A 22,453-nucleotide genomic window follows, 5' to 3' on the forward strand; every position below is an offset into this window, starting at 1 on the left:
GGGGAAGGTGAAGGGGAGATTAAGCAGAGGGGCTTTGATGGATGGAGGAAGTGGATTCCATGAGGGAAGACGATCAGTAGAGTGAAGAGAAATCGGAATGCGCTGCTGAGAAAGGGCGGTGGAAGCATATTCAACAGGAAAGTTCCAAAGGGATTGGGATAAATAGATGAAGGAGAAGATTTTGCAGAAACTGTGTTTGGGACTGAGCAGGGGAATGGGACTCTCTTACACACAATGGTTGTGTAAAACTGATGTCTCTTACTCACCGCCTGCTTTGCTCAGTTCCCCTTCCGTTTAGGAGCCAGGGTTGACTGTGGGATCAAGACCTCACCTTGGAATTAGACACACGCAGAATGCAGCGCCATGTCTGTCATAGAGTCAGAGATGTACAGCATGGAAACAGACCCTTTGGTCCAACCCGTCCATACCGACCTGATATAGTTCCCTGACTGCAGATATGAGGAAAAGCAGGGGAATTCTCCTCATGTCCGAACAATATTTATCGCATTATCACTTCACTACGCCATGTGACAGCTCATTCACTCTTTGCAGGAACTTTTCTACGTCTTTTTTATTCATTTGTGGGCATCGTTGGCTGGGCCCAGTATTTATTGCCCGTCCCTAGTCTCCCCTTGAGAAGGTGGGGGTGAGCTGCCTTCTTGAATCGTTGCTGCCCATGTGCTGTAGGTTGACCCACAATGCCCTTAGGGAGGGAATTCCAGGATTCTGACCCAGCGACAGTATTTCCAAGTCAGGATGGTGACTGGCTTGGGGGGGGTTCTTGCAGGGGTTGGTGTTCCCATGTATCTGCTGCCCCTGCCCTTCAGGGAGGAAGTGGCTGTGGGTTTGGAAGGTGCTGTCTGAGGATCTTTCTGCAGTGCGTCTTGTAGATAGTGCCCACTGATGCCACTGAACATCAGCCGTGGAGGGAGTGGATGTTTGTGTATGTGGTGCCAATCAAGCGGCTGCTTTGTCCTGGATGGAGTTGAGCTTCTTGAGTGTTGTTGGAGCCGCACCCATCCAGGCAAGTGGGGAGTATTCCATCACCCTCCTGACTTGTGCCTTATAGATGGGTAGCAGGGATGATCCAGGTAATTATAGACCGGTCAGCCTGGTGTCAGAGGTAGGGAAGCTGCTGGAGAAGATACTAAAGGATAGTATCTATTCCCATTTGGAAGAAAATGGGCTTCTCAGTGATAAGCAACATGGTTTTGTGCAGGGAAGGTCATGTCTTACCAACTTAATAGAATTCTTTGAGGAAATGACAAAGTTGATTGATGAGGGAAGGGCTGTACATGTCATATACATGGACTTCAGTAAGGCATTTGATAAGGTTCCCCATGGTAGGTTAATGGAGAATGTGAAGTCACATGGGGTCCAGGGTGTACTAGCTAGATGGATAGAGAACTGGCTGGGCAACAGGAGACAGAGAGTAGTCGTGGAAGGGAGCTTCTCAAAATGGAGAACTGTGACCTGTGGTGTCCCACAGGGATCTATGTTGGGGGACACTGTTGTTTGTGATAAACATAAATAGATCTGGAGGAAGGTAGAGGTGGTCTGATTAGCAATTTTGCAGATGACACTAAAATTGATGGAATAGCAGATAGTGAAGGGGATTGTCAGAGAATACAGCAGAATATAGATAGACTGGAGAGTTGGGCAGACAAATGGCAGATAGGGTTCACTCCAGGCAAATGCGAGGTGATGCATTTTGGAAGATCCAATTCAAGAGCAAACTATACAGTAAATGGAAAAGCCCTGAGGGGGAACCTGATTGAGGTCTACAAAATCATGAGAGGTATAGACAGGGTGGATAGCAAGAAGCTTTTTTCCCAGAGTGGGGGACTCAGATACGAGGGGTCATGAGTTCAAAGAGCGAGGGGAAAAGTTTAAGGGAAGTATGTGTGTAAAGTTCTTTATGCAGAGGGTAGTGGGTGCCTGGAACACGTTGCCAGCGGAGATGGTAGAGGTGGGCATGATGGCGTCATTGAAGATGTATCTAGACAGATACATGAATGGGCAGGGAGCAGAGGGATACAGATCCTTGGAAAATAGGAACCAGGTTTAGATAGAGGATCTGGATCAGCGCAGGCTTGGAGGGCCGAAGGGCCTGTGCTGTAATGTTCTTTGCTCTTTGAATTATTATCTCTCGCAGTATTAAGTAGAACACAGAAGCTCTCACAAACAGTAAGAGGAATATCCAACTAATTTGGTTCAGAGATTTTAATGAAAGGATGAGAAGAAAATAGGGAAAGCTCCCCTTGCCTTTGTTTAAAAACGTGCCACAGGAGCTTTTAAAACAGGAGAAAGCATCTGACCCTTATGGCAGGGGTGGGGGAGTGGGGGGGCATCTCTGACAGACCAGCACTCCTACAGTACTGCTCAGGAATGATTCAGTTCGACGTGTCCCAGTCTCGGGAATCGGATTAGAGCCCATCATTTACGACTGAGATCGGAGAGGACGCTGCCCATTGATGCAGGGCTGACTAGCTGAGGAGACTGGAAAATGGATGGTTCCACCAACTGGGCCTATAGTTAGAAAGATGAATCTATGCCAGAGACCTCAAGCAGCTGGGGCGAGAGCAAATTTAATGCGAGAACAGCTGAGAACAAACGTAAAAATAGCAGCAACGTCAAGGGCATACAGGACTTAAAATAACAAATTCCAATTGCAAGAGGAGGTTAGCAAATGGATGCTCACCAAAAATAACTGCACATGGCCGCCTCAAGGATCAGGGGTTGGGTAAGACCTCCAGCAAAGAGTAAGATGGGGCCTAGTAGGGTGACCCTATAAAAGGATAAAATGAAGCCTAGGATAATAAGGGAGAGTGAGGCCGAGGAAAAGGCAGATGACTAGAGGAGGTTAAGGTAGAGGATGAGGCCTAGGTCAAGCAGGTCAAGTGAGGCCTGGCATAAAGGAAGGAAAAACTGAAACAAAGGCATAAGTTGAGGCCGACTGTTAAGGTAAGGCCTAATGCAAATGATAGGGTGAGACCTAGTATGGAAAGGCCTGTAGTACCTGAGGGATAGAGTGACCCCGAGGGTAAGGGGTATGCTGAGGCCTAGAGACCACTTGGCAGTGGAGTGAGGCCTGGGATAAGGGGCAGGGATTTGAGACCTGGGAGGTTGAGGCCTAGGGCAAGGGAGATGGTGATGCTGTGGACAATCAAAAGGTATTGTGGGGGCAAGGGATAGGGTTGAGTTTTGGATGATGAAGCCAGTGGGGGAAGGGAAGGAGACCTATAGAGTAATGCCCGAGGGATAGGTCAAGGATCAGGAAAAAATAGAGTGAGATTTAAGACAAGCGGATAAGCTAGATCTTGGGCAAGATGAAAAAGGAGCAATTCTTGGGGAAGTAACTCCAAGAGGGCGGTATCCCGTCACCAAGTCTCCCTTAATTTACACGGAGAGACTGATCTTTTTTCCTCAGGGCCAGCTCTCAGGGGGAACAGAACCTCTGACCCTCCTGTTTATTTTTTATTTATTTATTTATTTTATTTTATTAAACAAATTACAAAAACAGTTTACAACAAACAGTTACATTTACAGCTGCATACAAGAGACAGCAATTTTACAAGGGAGAGGAGCAGCAAAGCCAGGCCCCAAACCCTACCGTTACCCTCCTGTTTATATCTGTCAGCCAGGGCTCCCTAATTGGACCAGGTTAACAGCCCCAATCAGGGAACTCACATTCTATGACAATAGACAATAGGTGCAGGAGTTAGGCCCTTCAGCCCTTCGAGCCTGCACCACCATTCATTATGATCATGGCTGATCATCCTCAATCAGTATCCTGTTCCTGCCTTATCCCCATAACCCTTGATCCCACTATCCTTAAGGGCTCTATCCAACTCTTTGTTGAAAGTATCCAGAGACAGGGCCTTCACAGCCTTCTGGGGCAGAGCATTCCACACACCCACCACTCTCTGGGTGAAAAGGTTTCTTCTCAACTCTGTTCTAAATGGACTACCCCTTATTTTTAAACTGTCCACTTGGCTGACCTCATTACAATCACTGCACTTGGTCAGATTATTGTGCTCAGGACAGTGTGGGGGACTTGGTTGAGTTGATCACTCACCCAGATTAACATCAAAGACAGAAGGAAAGCCATTCGAAAGAAACAATGTGTAAAGTCAATATATGATTGAGATGGAGATCACTGAGCTTTACCCTTTCCTCACAGGTTACAAGATGAAATCCAACTGAAGGAGGAAGCTGAAAATAATCTTGCTGCTTTCCGACATGTAAGTCCTGTATTCTGATCACAGAAAAATCCCAGAAGGAGGTTAAAAAAAAGGATATTTTTTAGAACTTACTTCGAACTCTTCAGCTTACTGATTGTTAAATAGTTTCAGTAATGGGGAGAAAAGAGATTTGGACTGTCACAGAATCGCCCAATCAGGTAGTGAAGAGACTGCTCTTTTTCTGATTGGCTGCTGGTGACAGTGGGGGGGAAGGAAGCACCAATGGCAGGGAATGTTGGGACATGGTGGGTGGCCATTCCAGGGACCTGGTGGTATTATTATTATTCCAACGTTCTGGAATCTGTCAGATGGTGAAGTTTGAATTCAAAGTGAAAAGAAATCTGGGGCCAAGAGGTCAATAACGGTCATGATACCATTGTTGTCAAAACCCATCTGGTTCACACCTTTAGATTAGATTCCCTACAGTGTGGAAACAGGCCCTTCAGCCCAACAAGTCCACACCGACCCTCCGAAGAGTAACCCACCCAGACCCATTTCCCTACATTTACCTCTGACTAATGCAGCTAACACTACGGGCAATTTCCCATGGCCAATCCACCTGACCTGCACACCTTTGGACTGTGGGAGGAAACCGGAGCACCCCCGGAGGAAACCCACGCAGACACGGGGAGAACGTGCAAACTCCACACAGGCAGCCGTGTGAGACTGGAATCGAATCCAGGTCTCTGGCGCGGTAAGGCAACAGTATTAACCACTGAGCCAACGTGCTGCCCATTGTGGCATTGACTGAGGAACAGTCACATCTGAGGTTCCCAACTAAAAGCTCTCATTCCAATCCCAAACGGGGTGGCAAATAAATTCAGTTGATAAATCTGGAATTTTCGTTTACGAGGAAGAATTTGTTATGGTCCTTAGGGCTAAAGGGATTAAAGAATACCGGGAGAAAGCAGGAGCAGGGAACTGAGTTGGATGTTCGGACATGATCATATTGATAAAAGTTCGCAAATATTTTGTTAGGCCACATTTCGAAGATTGTGTTTTAGGAAGGATGTAGAGGCTTTGGAGAGAGTGCTGAAGAGGTTTACCAGGATGCTGCCTGGATTGGAGGGTATTAGCTACAAGGAGAAGGTGGACAAACACGGATCGTCTTCACTAGAGCTTGGAAACTGAGGGGCATCCTGATAGAAGTCTCTAACATTATGAGAGGCCCAGGTAGGGTGGAGAGTCAGAGTCTTTTTCCCAGAGTGGGAATGTCAAATACTTGGGGACGTAGCTTTAAGGTGAGAGGGGAGAGGTTTAAGGGAGATGTGTGAGGCAAGTGCTTTTATACAGAGGGTGGTAGGTGTCTGGAACTTAGGGGAGGTGGGAGTAACAGATACAATAGCAATGGTCAAGAAACATTATACAGATGCAGAAACAGGAGGGGAATAGAGGGATACGGACCATCTGCAAGAAGCTGGGATTAGTTTGGAATGGCATCATTGTTTGCACAGACATGGCCTGTTCCTGTGCTGTACTGTTCTATGAATGGCAGAGCAGGTTTGAAGGGCTGAATGGCCTCCTCCTATCCTCTATGTTTGTGTGAATTGAAAGTAAGTGCTTCTCTAAAGGGACGCCATGGTGGCTCAGTGGTTAGCACGGCTGCCTCACAGCACCAGGGTCCCAAGTTCAACTCCAGCCTTGGACAATGTCTGTGTAGAGTTTGCACATTCTCCCCGTGTCTGCGTGGGTTTCCTCTGGGTGCTCCGGTTTCCTCCCACAGTCCAAAGATGTGCAAGTTAGGTGAATTGGCCATGGGAAATTGCCCGTAGTGTTTGGTGCATTAGTCAGAGGGGAATGGGTCTAGGTGGGTTACTCTTCGGAGGGCTAGTGTGGACTTGTTGGGCCGAAGGGCCTGTTTCCACACTGTAGAGAATCTAATCTAAACCCTGGGCTCTGTTGCAGTGGGGGAGCTGCATTCTTGACAAAATGTAGCAAAGAAAGGTTTTGGAAGATGGGTTTTGTTGCATAACACTCAGTCTGGTGAGGATAAAGCAAGGCAGCACCTCTCTGAGCCGTCTGTGCCCTCCTCTAACTCTCGGCACAGAGCATCCTGATTTAAGGAGCCTCCCACTTTCCTGTGTTATATTTGGAAGTCGACATTCTAAATTAAACTCCATCTGCCACTCCTTGGCCCATCTGGTCCAGATCCTGTTATAATCTGAGGTAACCCTCTTCGCTGTCCACTACACCTCCAATTTTGGTGTCATCTGTAAACTTACTAACTGTACCTCTTATGCACACATCAAAATCATTTGTATAAATGATGAAAAGCAGTGGATCCAGCACCGATCCTTGTGGCACTCCACTGGTCACAGGCCTCCAGTCTGAAAAACAAGCCTCCACCACCACCCTCTGTCTTCTACCTTTGAGCCAGTTCTGTATCCAAATGGCTAGTTCTCCCTGTATTCCATGAGATCTAACCTTGCTAATCAGTCTCCCATGGGGAACCTTGTCGAACGCCTTACTGAAGTCCATATGGATCACATCTACTGCTCTGCCCTCATCAATCCTCTTTGTTACTTCCTCAAAAATTTTTGCCAGGTTAGTGAGACATGATTTTCCATGCACAAAGCCATGTTCTCTATAGATAGGATAATGAAGAAGGCATTTGGTATGCTTTCCTTTATTGGTCAGAGTATTGAGTACAGGAGTTGGGAGGTCATGTTGCGGCTGTACAGGACATTGGTTATGGAATACTGTGTGCATTACTGGTCTCCCTCTTATAGGAAGGATGTTGTGAAACTTGAAAGGATTCAGAAAACATTTGTAAGGTTGTTGTCAGGGTTGGAGGGTTTGAGCTATAGGGACAGGCTGAATAGGCTGGGGCTGTTTTCCCTGGAGCGTCAGAGGCTGAGGGGTGACCTTATAGAGGTTTATAAAATTATGTGGGGCATGGATAGGATAAACAGACAAAGTCTCTTTCCTGGGGTGGGGGAGTCCAGAACTGGAGGGCATGGGTTTAGGGTGAGAGGGGAAAGATATTAAAGGGACCTAAGGGGCAACTTTTTCACACAGAGGGTGGTACGTGTATGGAATGAGCTGCCAGAGGAGGTGGTGGAGGCTGGTACAATTACAGCATTTAAGAGGCATCTGGATGGGTATATGAATAGGAAGGGTTTGGAGGGACATAGGCCGGGAGCTGGTAGGTGGAACTAGATTGGGTTGGGATATCTGGGTCAGCATGGACGGGTTTGACCAAAGGATCTGTCTCTGTGCTATACATCTCTATGACTCCCATCAGGGCAGTCGGAATAATCTCACCGTGTAAGGGACCAGTTGGAAAACCTCATGGCCACAGCAGCTTTTCTTTCTGCTTCTAGGACGTCGATGCAGCCACCCTCGCTCGCCTGGATCTCGAGCGAAGGATTGAGGCCCTCCAGGAGGAGATCGCATTCCTCAAGAAAGTCCATGAGGAGGTGAGTCAACGGCAAAGCCCCTTCCTCAAACAAATCTCCTCCATTCTCAAACCGGCTTCCCAGATACAAAGCAAAGTTCCCATCAAACACTCCCAGGACAGGGACAGCACGGGGTTAGATACAGAGTAAAGCTCCCTCTACACTCTCCCCATCAAACACTCCCAACACAGGGACAGCACGGGGTTAGATACAGAGTAAAGCTCCCTCTACACTCTCCCCATCAAACACTCCCAGGACAGGAATAGCATGGGGTTAGATACAGAGTAAAGCTCTCTCTACACTGTCCCCCATTAAACACTCCTAGGGACTGGACAGTGGTTTAGAGTTTTACTTTAAGGGGTTTGTGTTGTGTTTGCTTGTTGGAAGGTGAAAGGTAATTAATCTCCAGGTCTGCTGGAAGGGTCTCCTCTCTCTTTTGAAAATGACACTGCCCATAAAGATATTGTGCATTTTGACCTGTGTGACACTATGACCCTTTAACTGCGTCAATGGGAACACTGGGGCTTGGCACGGCATTCAGAGCCCTCTCCCTCCCTTCTGGGGCGACTGCAAATTGTTTCCACTTGAACTGAGCAATGCCACGGGTGGCCCAATAATGATTTACTCCATTTGTTTGTAGGAACTGCGGGAGCTGCAGGCTCAGCTCCAGGAACAGCACGTCCAGGTTGAAATGGATCTGTCGAAACCTGACCTCACCGCTGCCCTGCGTGATATCAGGGCACAGTACGAGTCCATCTCAGCCAAGAATGTCACGGAGGCGGAAGAGTGGTACAAGTCAAAGGTTGGTGCTGGGCGGTTCCCCCCATTACCCACCGAGCGACTGGGATGCTGGGGCCTCTGGGTACCATGTGGGGAGAGGCGTGTGTGGACCTAACATCCAAATGGAATAGATATGCTAGCTCAAAGATTGCTGTGCCCACTTGGCATATGGGATGGATGCCAACAATTTTCTGTTTACTAACTCGACTAGCAGAGCATTAGATTTTATTTGAGAATGCAGGCTTTGCAACGTTTTTCCTGTGCAGTGGTAATGTCTCTATCTCTGAGCTAGTAGAGCCATAGTCACAGAGACAGTCCAACTTGTCCGTGCCGACCAGATATCCCAACCCAATCTAGTCCCACCTGCCAGCACCCGGCCCATATCCCTCCAACCCTTCCTATTCATATACCCATCCAAATGCCTCTTAAATGTTGCAATTGTACCAGCCTCCACCACTTCCTCTGGCAGCTCATACCATACACATACCACCCTCTGTGTGAAAAAGTTGCCCCTTAGGTCCCTTTTATATCTTTCCCCTCTCACCCTAAAGCCTCTAGTTCTGGATTCCCCCACCCCAGGGAAAAGCCTTTGCCTATTTACCCTATCCATGCCCATCAGAATTTTGTAAACCTCTATTAGGTCACCCCTCAGCCTTTGACGGTCCAGGGAAAACAGCCCCAGCCTATCCAACCTCTCCCTGTAGCTCAAATCCTCCAACCCTGGCAACATCCTTGTAAATCTTTTCTGAACCCTTTCAAGTTTCACAACATCCTTCCCATAGGAAAGAGACCAGAATTGCACATAATATTCCAAAACTGTGTAACCAGCGTCCTGTACAGCCACAGCATGACCTCCCAACAACTCCCACCTGCTCCAGAGGCATATTATAATCTGTTAGAGGATTCTCAGGAGATCTGACAGGGTAGACGCAGAGAGTAGATGGTATAATTGAGAGTGTGGCGCTGGAAAAGCATAGCAGTATCTGAGAAGCAGCAGAATCAATGTTCTGAGCATAAGCTCTTCATCAGGACTGTCTCCTGCTCCTCGGATGCTGCCTGACCGGCTGTGCTTTTCCAGCACCACACTCTCAACTCTGATCTCCAGCTCCCGCTTTCTCCCTCTATAATCTCAGCTATTACATAACTAGGAACTAGCCATTAAGTAATATGTAATTAACCTATTTACTGTTCATCAAGTTCAACCTAATGTTTAGAGTTCCCTAATCAGATTGATCAAGTCACCATAATCTTACCAGATGGTCGGGCTGCTCTGTTTTTAGAGTGAGATGGCTGGTGGTAGTTTAAACTGAGGGTCACCACATCTCAGGCGAGGGGGAGAGGTTTAGAAAGGGATCCCTTTATGGTACCCTCAGCTGGTGTGGGAATTGAACCCACGCTGTTAGCGCCACTACCTCATAACCAAGCCATTCAGCCAACTGAGCTAACTGACCCTACTACCACCTGACCCAAATCATCCCAGTGACTGGCAACTGTGAATCTACTGGAGCTATCCCAGATCATTTCCCTGAAGACGGGGAAGCGGTGGCTGAGTGGTATTGTTGCTGGACTGTTCACCCAGAGACCCAGGTAATATTCTGGGGGACCTGGGGTCAGATCCTGCCATTTGAATTCAATAAGAGGAGAAATTTGGAATTAAGAGTCTAATGATGACTATGAATCCATTGTTGGAAAAGCCCACCTGGGTCACCAATGCCCTTCAGGGAAGGAAACTGCCAACCTTACCTGGTCTGGCCTACATGTGACTCCAGACTCACAGTAATGTGGTTGACTCTTAACTGCCCTCTGGGTAATTAGGGATGGGCAATAAATGCTGGCCTGGCCATTGACGTTGCTCATTCTATGAATGAATAAAGAATTATAGCAGTGAGTTCTGGAAGATTACAAACACCAATGACATAACTGCTTACACATATGCTCAATAGAGTAAAGGTACAGTTAACCTATTAACCCACATGGATGACCCCTGACCTCCTTCTTTTCCAGGTCATGGATTTGAATCAGAGTGCAGCCAAAAACAATGATGCCTTGCGACAGGCCAAGCAGGAAATGATGGAGTACCGTCACCAGATTCAGAGCTATACCTGCGAGATTGATGCTCTCAAAGGAACCGTGAGTGTTTGTGGGTCTCTGGGATGTACCCCCACCTGGCGATGTCAAGGAAAGCAAGTGTTTGCATTTCGATAGCACCTTTTATGACATCAGGGCTTCACAAAGCAGTTTAGAGCCAGTGAGCTCCCTTTATCTATATCCGTGTAGTTGCTGTGGTAATGTTGGAAACGTAGCAGCACGCCCAGTGAAGAGAAACAAAAAAAACAGGAGTAGCTGGAAAAGCTCAGCAGGTCTGGCAACATCCGTAGAGAGAAAGCAGAGTTAGTATTTTACATTCAGAAACCCCTCCTCGGTGGGAGAGACTAGGAGCTGAGGGCACAGCCTTGGAATAAAGGGAAGACCTTTTAGAATGGAGATAAGGAGAAACATCTTCAGCCAGAGGGTGGGGGATCTGAGGAATTCATTGCTGAAGGCTGTTGGGGGCCAGGTCATTGAGTATATTTAAGACTGAGATAGATAGGTTCTTGAGTATCAGGGGGATCAAGGATTATGGGGAGAAAGTGGGAGAATGGGGTTGAGAAACATATCAGCCATGATTGAATGGCGGAGCAGACTCAATGGGCTGAATGGCCTAATTTCTGCTCCTATGTTTTATGGTTTTACGATGGTTTGTTTTTTATACAGAAGATTAGAGTGCGGGGATCGGGGTAAGGAGATTGGACAGGCTAGAACTGTTTTCATTGGAGCAGAGAAGGTTGAGTGGTCGTTGGGAGGGGGTCATAATTGAGATGGATTATGTGGGCATAGATAGGGTGGGCAGGGAGAAACCATTTCCTGGGTGAAGGGGTCAATGACCGGGGGTGGAGTGGGAGGGCAATACATTTAAGGCAAGGGGCCGAAGGTTTCGAGGGGATGTTAGGGAAATTGTTTCACCCAGAGGGTGGTGAGAATCTGGAACACACTGCCTGGAAGGGCGGGTGGGACAGAAAGTCTCATAATATTCAGATGTGTACTTGTGATGCTAAAGGCATACAAGGCTATAGACCAAGTACTGGGAAATGGGAATAGAATGGTTAGGTCATAGAATCTCTACAGTGTGCAGACAGGCCCTTCGGCCCAACAAGACCACACTGACCTTCCAAAGAGCAACCCACCCAGACTCATTCCTCTACATTTACCCCTGATTAATGCAGCTAACACTATGGGCAATTTTCGCATGGCCAGTTCACCTGACCTGCACCTCATTGGCCTGTGGGAGGAAACCAGAGGAAGCCCACCCAGACACGGGGAAAACGTGCAAACTCCACACAGACAGTCACCCGAGGCTGGAATCGAACCAGGTCCCTGGCACTGTGAGGCAGCAGGGCTAACCACCATGCCACCCCCTCACAGGTGGTTGTTTTTGACCATCATAAACTCGTTGGACCGAAGGGCGGTTCTCTGTGCTGTGTAGACCTTTGCGACTTTAAACCCTCACAAACAAAACGTGTCATCGAGCAGGCAGCCTGCCTTTGGTGGGCCTGAGCACAGGAGCAGCCATTGTTAGTGAGGTCACTGGGGAGAGCCTCATGTGTTCCTCTTCCAATCTGTGCCATCCCAGCAGACGGCTTTGGCGTAATGTCCTATCTGAAAGATGATGATGACACTGGCAGTGTAGCACCCCCGCACTGGTACTCGCTCTGGATTATAAACCCTGGGTCTGCACAGCCTCCACACTCTGAGGTGACAGTGCGACCCAATGAGGCACCAATAAAGGGTTAAGGACCCCCCTGTGATAACTTTCTCAGCGGAAATCACAAAACCAAGTGGGGCTTTTGGATCACTTTCTGTTTCCCGTATTTCCACACAGTCCCTGGGAAAGGTACAAAACCATTGACAAGAATAATAGCAGGACTGGCAGACGGCATCGCTCAGGAAGTCCAACAGACAGGGCAGGTGACCCCATGTACACCTTTAATATGATTTTTAAAATGGGGCTGTTTGGGGAGGGGTACAGACCTTGTTTCCACTTGCTGTGCCATTATATTCCGAAGTAAGCTTCCCCACGGTGCACTCATTCAGAAAGTTAGGAGGTATGGGATACAGGGAGATTTGGCTGTCTGGATACAGAATTGGCTGGCCAAAAGAAGACAGCTAGTGGATGGAAAGTATTCCGTCTGGAGGTCGGTGACAAGTGGTGTCCCGCAGGGATGTGTTCTTGGGCCTCTGCTCTTTGCAGTTTTTAATAAATGACTTGGATGAGGAAGTGGAAGGGTGGGTTAGTAAGTTGCCAATGACACAAAGGTCAGTGGTGTTGTAGATAGTGTCAAGGGCTGTTGCAGGCTTCAACAAGACACTGACCAAGATAAGATGCAGAGCTGGGCTGAGAAGTGGCAGATGGAGTTCAACCTGGATAAATGCAAAGTGATTCATTTTGGAAGGTCGAATTTGAATGTTCGATATAGGGTTAAAGGCAGGATTCTTGGCAGTGTGGAGGGACAACAAGATCTTGAGGTCCATCTACATAGATCCCTGAAAGTTGCCACCCAAGTTGATAGGGTTGTTAAGGTGTACGGTGTTTTGGCTTTCATTAACAAGGAGGTTGAGTTTAAGAGCTGCGAAGTTATGCTGCAGCTCTATAAAGTCCTGGTTAGACCACCCTTGGAATATTGTGTCCAGTTCTGGTCACCTCAGTGTAGGAGGGATGTAGATGTTTTAAAGAGGATGTAGGGGAGATTTACCAAGATGCTGCCTGGATTGGAGGGATGTCTTCTGAAGAGAGGTTGAGTGAGCTCAGGCTTTTCATGCGGAAGGGGGAAGAGAGGTGACTTGATAGAGATGTACATGGTAATGAGAGGCAGAGACAGAGTAGATAACCAGAGACTTTTCCCCAGAAAATGGCTGTCATGAGGGGTCATAATTCTAAAGTAATTGGAGGAAGGTATCGGAGAGGTCAGTTCTTTATGCAGAGAGTGATGGGGGTGTGGAATGTACTGCCAGTGGGGTGGCGAGTCAGAGACATTAGGGACATTTAAGCGACTGCTGGACAAGCACATGGATGGCAATAAATTGAGGGGTGTGCAGGTTAGGTTGACCTTAGATTAAGATAAAGGCTCGGCACAACATTGCGTGCCGAAGGGCCTGTACTGTGCTGGACTGTTCTATGTTGTAAGTGGAATTCACCTCCATGGGGCGTGCTGGGAATAAGCAGCTTCGGTGCATTCAAAACGAAATTTAAATGCACGCTGCATCATTCATGAGGGGAAAGGAAAGGTTAAGTAGAAAGAGTAGAATCATTGCTGCCCAAACACAGCATAGACTAGATGGACCAAATGGCCTCTTTCCATGCTATAAATGTTACATCCCAGGGCTTAATGGAATGACACACCTTACACCAGGTAGAACATTGTAGAACTCTGGACTCAAAGGATAGAACTGGAGCCAATCTTTACATATTTGCAAAGTTTTTTTAACCAGACCCGTTTCAATTGTAACACTGCTGCACCAGACTTTGTTGGAAACTGGGAATTTGTAATGGACCAGTGAGGGCAGTAGGGCTGCCAGGACATCAGTGATCATTGAGAGACCAGTCTGCCCCTTTATCAGTGAGAATAAAGGATGGAGCAATAAATAATAACCAAGAACACAAGTAGATTAGAATCAAATCAGGTGCAGATGGAGGTAAAACAGAGAGAGAGAGAGAGACATGGGCCGGATTAAAGGAGTGAGATTAAAGAGACAAATTGTAACATTAAGAATTCATGGTGATGATTTTTTTTCTGAAATCTCCTCAAACAATTGACAACCTGAAGGAATGACGTTTTACTTTTATTAATTGTTCACTTTCTGGGCCGGAGAGATTGATGAACAGTTAACAATTTTAAGATTGTTATAAGGCAACTTGCATTGTCAGTTATTAAACAAGTTCCTGAGTCCAAAGTAATGAGCAAAATCAATGAGGAATGCAGCAGCTTCATAAAATTCCCAGGGCTACCTCTTCATAAAGCTCTCCAAATTACTGAATAACCTGGGACACGACACAGCTCACTGACTGTGGTCACTTCAGAGACATTGGGCAGGTGAATTGTGTGAGGGGCCTGGATCAGTTAGGACTATATTCGCTGGAGTTCAGAAAAATGAGGGATCTCATAGGAACCTATAAAACTCTAACAGGACTACACAGGGATAAACACAGGAAGGATGTTCCTGATGACCAGGGAGTCCCGAATCAGGGCGTCACAGTGTGAGGAAACGGGGTAGGCCCTTTCGGACTGAGCTGAGGAGAAATGTCTTCCCCCAGAGAGTGGGGAGCCTGGAGAATTCTCTGTCACAGAGAGTGGTCAAGGCCAAAACATTGAAGGTTTCCAAGAAGGAGTCAGTTGTGGTTCTTAGAGCTAAAGGGGTCAAAGGTTACAGGGAGGATGAGGGAACTGATTTTGATCTGATCTCATGAACAAGGAGCAATAGTAGGCCATTCGGCCCTTCGAGCCTGTCTCTTACCCCCCCCCCCCCCGCCCCCCCCATTCAATATGATCGTGGCTGATGAGATTTTAACCTCGACTCGACATTCCTACACACTCCCGATAATCTTCCATCCCCCTCAGTCATCCATTATCTATCTTCACCTGCCTTAAAAATATCTAAAGACTCTGCATCCACTTTTGAGGATGGGAACTCCAAAGACTCAAATCCCACTGAGAGGGAAAAGTGTTCCCTCATCTCTGTCTTAAATGAGCGACTCCTTATTTTTAAACCGTGATCCTAGTTCTAGATTCTCCCACAAAAGGAAACCTCCTTTCCACATCCCCTCAGGGGCTGACCCGTTTCAACTAAGTCACCACTGACTCTGCTAAACTTCAGAGGAGGAAGTGGGTACTGCAGATGCTGGAGATCAGAGTCAAGATCTGAGTGGTGCTGGCAAAGCACAGCAGGTCAGGCAGCATCCGAGGAGCAGGAAAATCGACGTTTCAGGCAAAAGCCCTTCATCAGGAATGACCTGCTGTGCTTTTCTGGCACCACTCTAATCTAATCTCCAGAGGATACAGGCCCAGCCTGTGTAGCCTTTCCTCAAAAGACAATCCCCTCATTCCAGGGATGAGTCCACTAAAACTTCTCTGGATTGTTTTCAATGTATTATGATCCCTTTGTCAGTTCACCAAACAGCTCTATACGTAGCACAGTCAGTTCCGCTCTAACATGTAGCAAATCTAATCTAATGACTTTTGTTAACACAAATTGGCCGTAACGTGATCAGTGAATAGGGAACATGGGTTTCCAAAACATGAACTTGTAAAATGTGCGTTTGCTACAACATGATTAGTTCGCCAACACTTCCAGTGTTACGTGTATAGCGTGGGGTGACGCAGGAACAGACTAAAGGCATGACAGGAGAAACGACTGTATTCTGGGTTCACTCTCACCCATACCCCGTATAGCTGAGGCATAACCTCCCTACTCATGAACTCAGTTCCCCTCACAATAAAACACAACTTTTGATGAGCTTCCCTGATTACTTGCTGTACCTCCCCTCTTGTCCCACCAGGAAGCCCAGATCCCTCTGCATCTGTGCACCATTTACAAAGCATACTTCTTTCTTTTTGGTCTTTTTGCAAAGATGGACAATTTCCCACATTGCACGTCATTTGCCAGATCATTACCCATTCACTTTCTACAACCCATGGATGATCGTACTGAATTAGAGAATACTCGAAGGGCCGAATGGCCTACTCCTGCTCCTATTGTTGAGGTGGTTGGCTTTGGTAATGCCGGTGGGGTTTGGTGTTAGAGCCCATTATTTACCCGGTTGGGCTGTGGGTCAAGCCCGATTCACTGCAGGGTGACCTGGGAGGGGATAGGGGAGACCTCGCCTCAGGTGTCGCTGGGCTCTCACCCGGAGCTCTCTCGGCAGAACGAGTCCCTGATGCGGCAGATGCGGGAGATGGAGGAGAGGTTTGCTGGGGAGGCAGCCGGTTACACCGACAGCATCGCCCGCTTGGAGGACGAGATCCGCCATCTGAAGGACGAGATGGCGCGACATCTGCGGGAATATCAGGAGCTGCTCAACGTCAAGATGGCCTTGGACGTGGAGATCGCCACCTACAGGAAGCTGCTGGAAGGTGAAGAGAGCAGGTATGTCCCCCTCCCGTCTTCACCCCATAGAATCGAATCCCCACAGTGTGGAAACAGGCCATTTGGCCCAGCAAGTCCACACCGACCCTCCGAAGAGTAACCCACCCAGACCCATTCCCCTATATTTACCCCTGACTAATGCACCTAACACAATATAGCATGGCCTATCCACCCTAACCGACACAGATACGGGGAAAATGTGCAAACCCCACACAGACAGTCGCCTGAGGTTGGAATCAAACCTGGGACCCTGGTGCTGTGAGGCAATAATGCTAGCCACTGAGCCACCGTGCTGCTCCCCATCTCTGTCTGTCCTCACTGTTGCCCTGGCCTGGGGGGTGGGAGGTATGAAATAACTCCCCAATGGCCAGTATCCCGTCACCAAGTCACCCTTTATTTACATGCGGAGAGTCACTGACACTGATCCTTTTTCCTCAGGGCCAGCTCTCAGAGTGAGCAGAACCTCTGACCCTCCTGTTTATTTTGTTTTTTTTTCTTTTTTCTCTTTTTTCTTTTTTTTGCTGTGTGATCAATCCCCTGTTAATTTTTTTTTTCGTGACAAGCACTGCCCTTAAATCCCTGTTTTTTTTTTTAAAACCCCCACACTACCGCCTAAGTGCGGTAGTGCTTATTTTTCCCCCAGCACCCATGGTGTGTGTGTGCAGGTGTGAGACACAGTGAAAGACACAAAGTGCACGAATCTTTATTTAATTTCCACCACCAGGAAGATAGGAAAACACCCGGGTGGCCAGTGACAAACACTGCCCTTCATATCAAAGGGCAGTGCTGTGTGATCAAAACAGTGAAGGGGAGGGTAGGGACTAAATCAAAATAGAATTGGAGGGAGAAATGATGCACTCCACTCCCTGCGGCACCCACCTCTCCCTGAACAACTCCAGGGTGTTGGTGGACACCGCGTGCTCCTTCTCCAAGGACACCCGGGCCCTAACGTAACCGCGGAAGAGGGGCAGGCAGTCGGCCCTAACGACCCCCTCCACGGCCCGCTGCCTGGACCTGTTGATGGCCAGTTTGGCCAGGCCCAGGAGCAGACCCACGAGGAGGTCTTCAGACCTGCCCTCCTTCCTCCGTACCGGGTGCCCAAAGATCAGGAGCGTGGGACTGAAGTGCAGCCAAAAACAGAGGAGAAGGTTTTTAAGGAAATCAAAAAGGGAGTGCAAACGCCCACACCCAATATACACGTGGTCCACAGACTCCACAGCGCCACAGAACAAGCAGTTGGGCTGGGAGTCCGTGAACCACCGCAACCTGCGGTTGCAGGGGACTGCTGCGTGCAGCACCATCCACCCCAGATCCCCGAGAGAAAGGGGGAGGACTCCCGCGTAGAGAGCCCTCCACTGGGGATCCCCACCGCCCGGTCCTCCTGTTTATATCTGTCAGCCAGGGCTCCCTGATTGGACCAGGTTAATGGCCCCAATCAGGGACCTCACGTTCTATGAGGTCCACCTGGTTGACCCTGTTACCATCAGCACAGAGGGGGAGAGTTATCAGTTTATACGTGACCCTCTCAGTCCCTCAGAAAGATGGTCGATAACCTCAAATGCTTGCGCCAATTTGAACAGTTTCATTACTCTGTCTTCAGAGAATGTTGCACTCCCTCAGCACTGACCCTCTGACAGTGCGACACTCCCAAAGCACTGACCCTCTGACAGTGCAGCACTCCCTCAGTACTGACCCTCTGACAGTGCCGCACTCCCTCAGCACTGACCCTCTGACAGTGCAGCACTCCCTCAGTGCTGACTGTCTGACAGTGCGGCACTCCCTCAGTACTGACCCTCTGACAGTGCGGCACTCCCTCAGCACTGACCCTCTGACAGTGCGGCACTCCCTCAGCACTGACTTTCTGAGAGTGCGGCACTCCCTCAGTACTGACCCCCTGACAGTGCGGCACTCCCTCAGCACTGACCCTCCGACAGTGCAGCACTCCCTCAGTGCTGACCCCTGACAGTGTGGCACTCCCTCAGTACTGACCCCTGACAGTGTGGCACTCCCTCAGTACTGACCTCTGACAGTGCAGCACTCCCTCAGTACTGACCCCTGACAGTGTGGCACTCCCTCAGTACTGACCCCTGACAGTGTGGCACTCCCTCAGTACTGAGCTCTGACAGTGCAGCACCCCCTCAGTACTGACCCCTGACAGTGTGGCACTCCCTCAGTACTGACCCCTGACAGTGCGGCACTCCCTCAGTACTGACACCTGACAGTGCAGCACTCCCTCAGTACTGACCCCTGACAGTGCGGCACTCCCTCAGTACTGACCCCTGACAGTGCAGCACTCCCTCAGTACTGACCCCTGACAGTGCAGCGCTCCCTCAGTACTGACCCCTGACAGTGTGGCACTCCCTCCGCACTGACCCCTGACAGTGTGGCACTCCCTCAGCACTGACCCTCTGACAGTGTGGCACTCCTTCCGCACTGACCCCTGACAGTGTGGCACTCCCTCAGCACTGACCCTCTGACAGTGCGGCACTCCCTCAGCACTGACCCTCTGACAGTGCAGCACTCCCTCAGTACAGACCCCTGACAGTGTGGCACTCCCTCCGCACTGACCCCTGACAGTGTGGCACTCCCTCAGCACTGACCCTCTGACAGTGCGGCACTCCCTCCGCACTGACCCCTGACAGTGCGGCACTCCCTCCGCACTGACCCCTGACAGTGCGGCAGTCCCTCAGTACTGACCCTCTGACAGTGCAGCACTCCCTCCGCACTGACCCCTGACAGTGCGGCACTCCCTCAGTACTGACCCCTGACAGTGCGGCACTCCCTCAGCACTGACCCTCTGACAGTGCGACACTCCCTCAGCACTGACCCTCTGACAGTGCAGCCCTCCCTCCGCACTGACCCCTGACAGTGTGGCACTCCCTCAGTACTGACCCTCTGACAGTGCGGCACTCCCTCTGCACTGACCCCTGACAGTGCGGCACTCCCTCAGTACTGACCCTCTGACAGTGCAGCACTCCCTCCACACTGACCCCTGACAGTGCAGCAGTCCCTCCGCACTGACCCCTGACAGTGCGGCACTCCCTCAGCACTGACCCTCTGACAGTGCGACACTCCCTCAGCACTGACCCTCTGACAGTGCAGCACTCCCTCAGCACTGACCCCTGACAGTGCGGCACTCCCTCAGCACTGACCCTCTGACAGTGCAGCACTCCCTCAGCACCGTCCCCTGACAGTGCAGCACTCCCTCAGCACTGACCCCTGACAGTGCGACACTCCCTCAGCACTGACCCTCTGACAGTGCAGCACTCCCTCCGCACTGACCCCTGACAGTGCGGCACTCCCTCCGCACTGACCCCTGACAGTGCGGCACTCCCTCAGTACTGACCCTCTGACAGTGCAGCACTCCCTCCGCACTGACCCCTGACAGTGCAGCACTCCCTCCGCACTGACCCCTGACAGTGCAGCACTCCCTCAGCACTGACCCTCTGACAGTGCGACACTCCCTCAGCACTGACCCTCTGACAGTGCGACACTCCCTCAGCACTGACCCCTGACAGTGCGGCACTCCCTCAGCACTGACCCTCTGACAGTGCGACACTCCCTCAGCACTGACCCTCTGACAGTGCAGCACTCCCTTAGTACTGACCCCTGACAGTGCGGCACTCCCTCAGTACTGACCCCTGACAGTGCGGCACTCCCTCAGCACTGACCCTCTGACAGTGCGACACTCCCTCAGCACTGACCCTCTGACAGTGCGACACTCCCTCAGCACTGACCCCTGACAGTGCGGCACTCCCTCAGTACTGACCCCTGACAGTGCGACACTCCCTCAGCACTGACCCTCTGACAGTGCGACACTCCCTCAGCACTGACCCTCTGACAGTGCGGCACTCCCTCAGTACTGACCCTCTGACAGTGCAGCACTCCCTCAGTACTGACCCCTGACAGTGCGGCACTCCCTCAGTACTGACCCCTGACAGTGCGGCACTCCCTCAGTACTGACCCTCTGACAGTGCGACACTCCCTCAGCACTGACCCCTGACAGTGTGGCACTCCCTCAGCACTGACCCTCTGACAGTGCGACACTCCCTCAGCACTGACCCTCTGACAGTGCAGCACTCCCTCAGTACTGACCCCTGACAGTGCGGCATTCCCTCAGTACTGACCCCTGACAGTGCGGCACTCCCTCAGCACTGACCCCTGACAGTGTGGCACTCCCTCAGCACTGACCCCTGACAGTGCGGCACTCCCTCAGCACTGACCCCTGACAGTGTGGCACTCCCTCAGCACTGACCCCTGACAGTGTGGCACTCCCTCAGCACTGACCCCTGACAGTGCAGCACTCCCTCAGTACTGACCCCTGACAGTGTGGCACTCCCTCAGTACTGACCCCTGACAGTGCAGCACTCCCTCAGTACTGACCCTCCGACAGTGCAGCACTCCCTCAGCACTGACCCTCTGACAGTGCGACACTCCCTCAGCACTGACCCTCTGACAGTGCAGCACTCCCTCAGTACTGACCTCTGACAGTGCGGCACTCCCTCAGTACTGACCCCTGACAGTGCGGCACTCCCTCAGTACTGACCCCTGACAGTGCGGCACTCCCTGAGCACTGACCCCTGACAGTGTGGCACTCCCTCAGCACTGACCCCTGACAGTGTGGCACTCCCTCAGCACTGACCCCTGACAGTGCGGCACTCCCTCAGTACTGACCCTCTGACAGTGCAGCACTCCCTCAGCACTGACCCCTGACAGTGTGGCACTCCCTCAGCACTGACCCCTGACAGTGCAGCACTCCCTCCGCACTGACCCCTGACAGTGTGGCACTCCCTCAGCACTGACCCCTGACAGTGTGGCACTCCCTCAGCACTGACCCCTGACAGTACAGCACTCCCTCAGCACTGACCCCTGACAGTGTGGCACTCCCTCAGCACTGACCCCTGACAGTGCAGCACTCCCTCCGCACTGACCCCTGACAGTGCAGCACTCCCTCAGCACTGACCCTCTGACAATGCGGCACTCCCTCAGCACTGACCCTCCGACAGTGCCAACTCCCTCAGCACTGACCCTCTGACAGTGCAGCACTCCCTCAGCACTGACCCCTGACAGTGCAGCACTCCCTCAGCACTGACCCCTGACAGTGCGGCACTCCCTCAGTACTGACCCCTGACAGTGTGGCACTCCCTCAGTACTGAGTTAGTATTTATTTTTTGTTGAGGTGTCTCTGGTTTGACTTGAGCCCACCGCATTCCACACGGTTCCCAATATTCATCTGAGACAAAACACTTACATTTGTATAGCCCCATTTCATGATATTGGGACGTCCTGAAGCACTGACAGCCAATCGCTATCATGTTTCTAAAATTGGAAATGTTGCGGCACAGCACGATCCCACAAGCTGGGACTGACTGTAAAACTATTATTAGTGCTGTTAATTGAACATTATCTCTGAGACACTGGGGAATAATTACTAAATGGAATTTCACAATATTGTCCCTGGGATCTCTATATTCCTCCTGGCAGATCCGGCAGGGTCTGGGCTGGGCTGTAATGGATTCCACGTGGCTGTGGAGAGATCTTTGACCAACACTGATCACATTGTACAAAGTGACCTGTTCCCTGCTGTGAAGGTTTCGTCTCAACAGGAATTAGAGGTGTACAGAGAGAGAAAGGGAGGGGGGAGGGGGGGACAGAGAGAGAGAAAGGGAGGGGGAGGGGGGGACAGAGAGAGAGAAAGGGAGGGGGAGGGGGGAGACAGAGAGAGAGAAAGGGAGGGGGAGGGGGAGACAGAGAGAGAGAAAGGGAGGGGGAGGGGGAGACAGAGAGAGAGACATAGAGATGTACAGCAGCAGAGACAGACCCTTTGGTCCAACTCGCCCACACCGACCAGGT

At 50.3% G+C, this 22,453-nt stretch overlaps 1 protein-coding gene across 1 annotated transcript in view; it reads left to right on the plus strand.

The window, feature by feature from the left end:
- desmb (desmin b) overlaps nt 1-22,453 on the plus strand; it is a 61,172-nt gene that overhangs the window by 30,807 nt on the left and 7,912 nt on the right. The window contains exons 2-6 of the mRNA XM_087989362.1: nt 4,184-4,244; nt 7,568-7,663; nt 8,283-8,444; nt 10,427-10,552; nt 16,380-16,600. Coding sequence (XP_087845488.1) covers nt 4,184-4,244; nt 7,568-7,663; nt 8,283-8,444; nt 10,427-10,552; nt 16,380-16,600 — 666 coding nt within the window. The remainder of the gene's footprint in view (nt 1-4,183; nt 4,245-7,567; nt 7,664-8,282; nt 8,445-10,426; nt 10,553-16,379; nt 16,601-22,453) is intronic.

The sequence above is a fragment of the Chiloscyllium plagiosum genome, unplaced genomic scaffold (assembly GCF_037043375.1).
Source record: "Chiloscyllium plagiosum isolate Xiang-an unplaced genomic scaffold, Cpla_swu_hap1 HiC_scaffold_7, whole genome shotgun sequence".
In the NCBI taxonomy this organism is placed as follows: Eukaryota; Metazoa; Chordata; class Chondrichthyes; order Orectolobiformes; family Hemiscylliidae; genus Chiloscyllium; species Chiloscyllium plagiosum.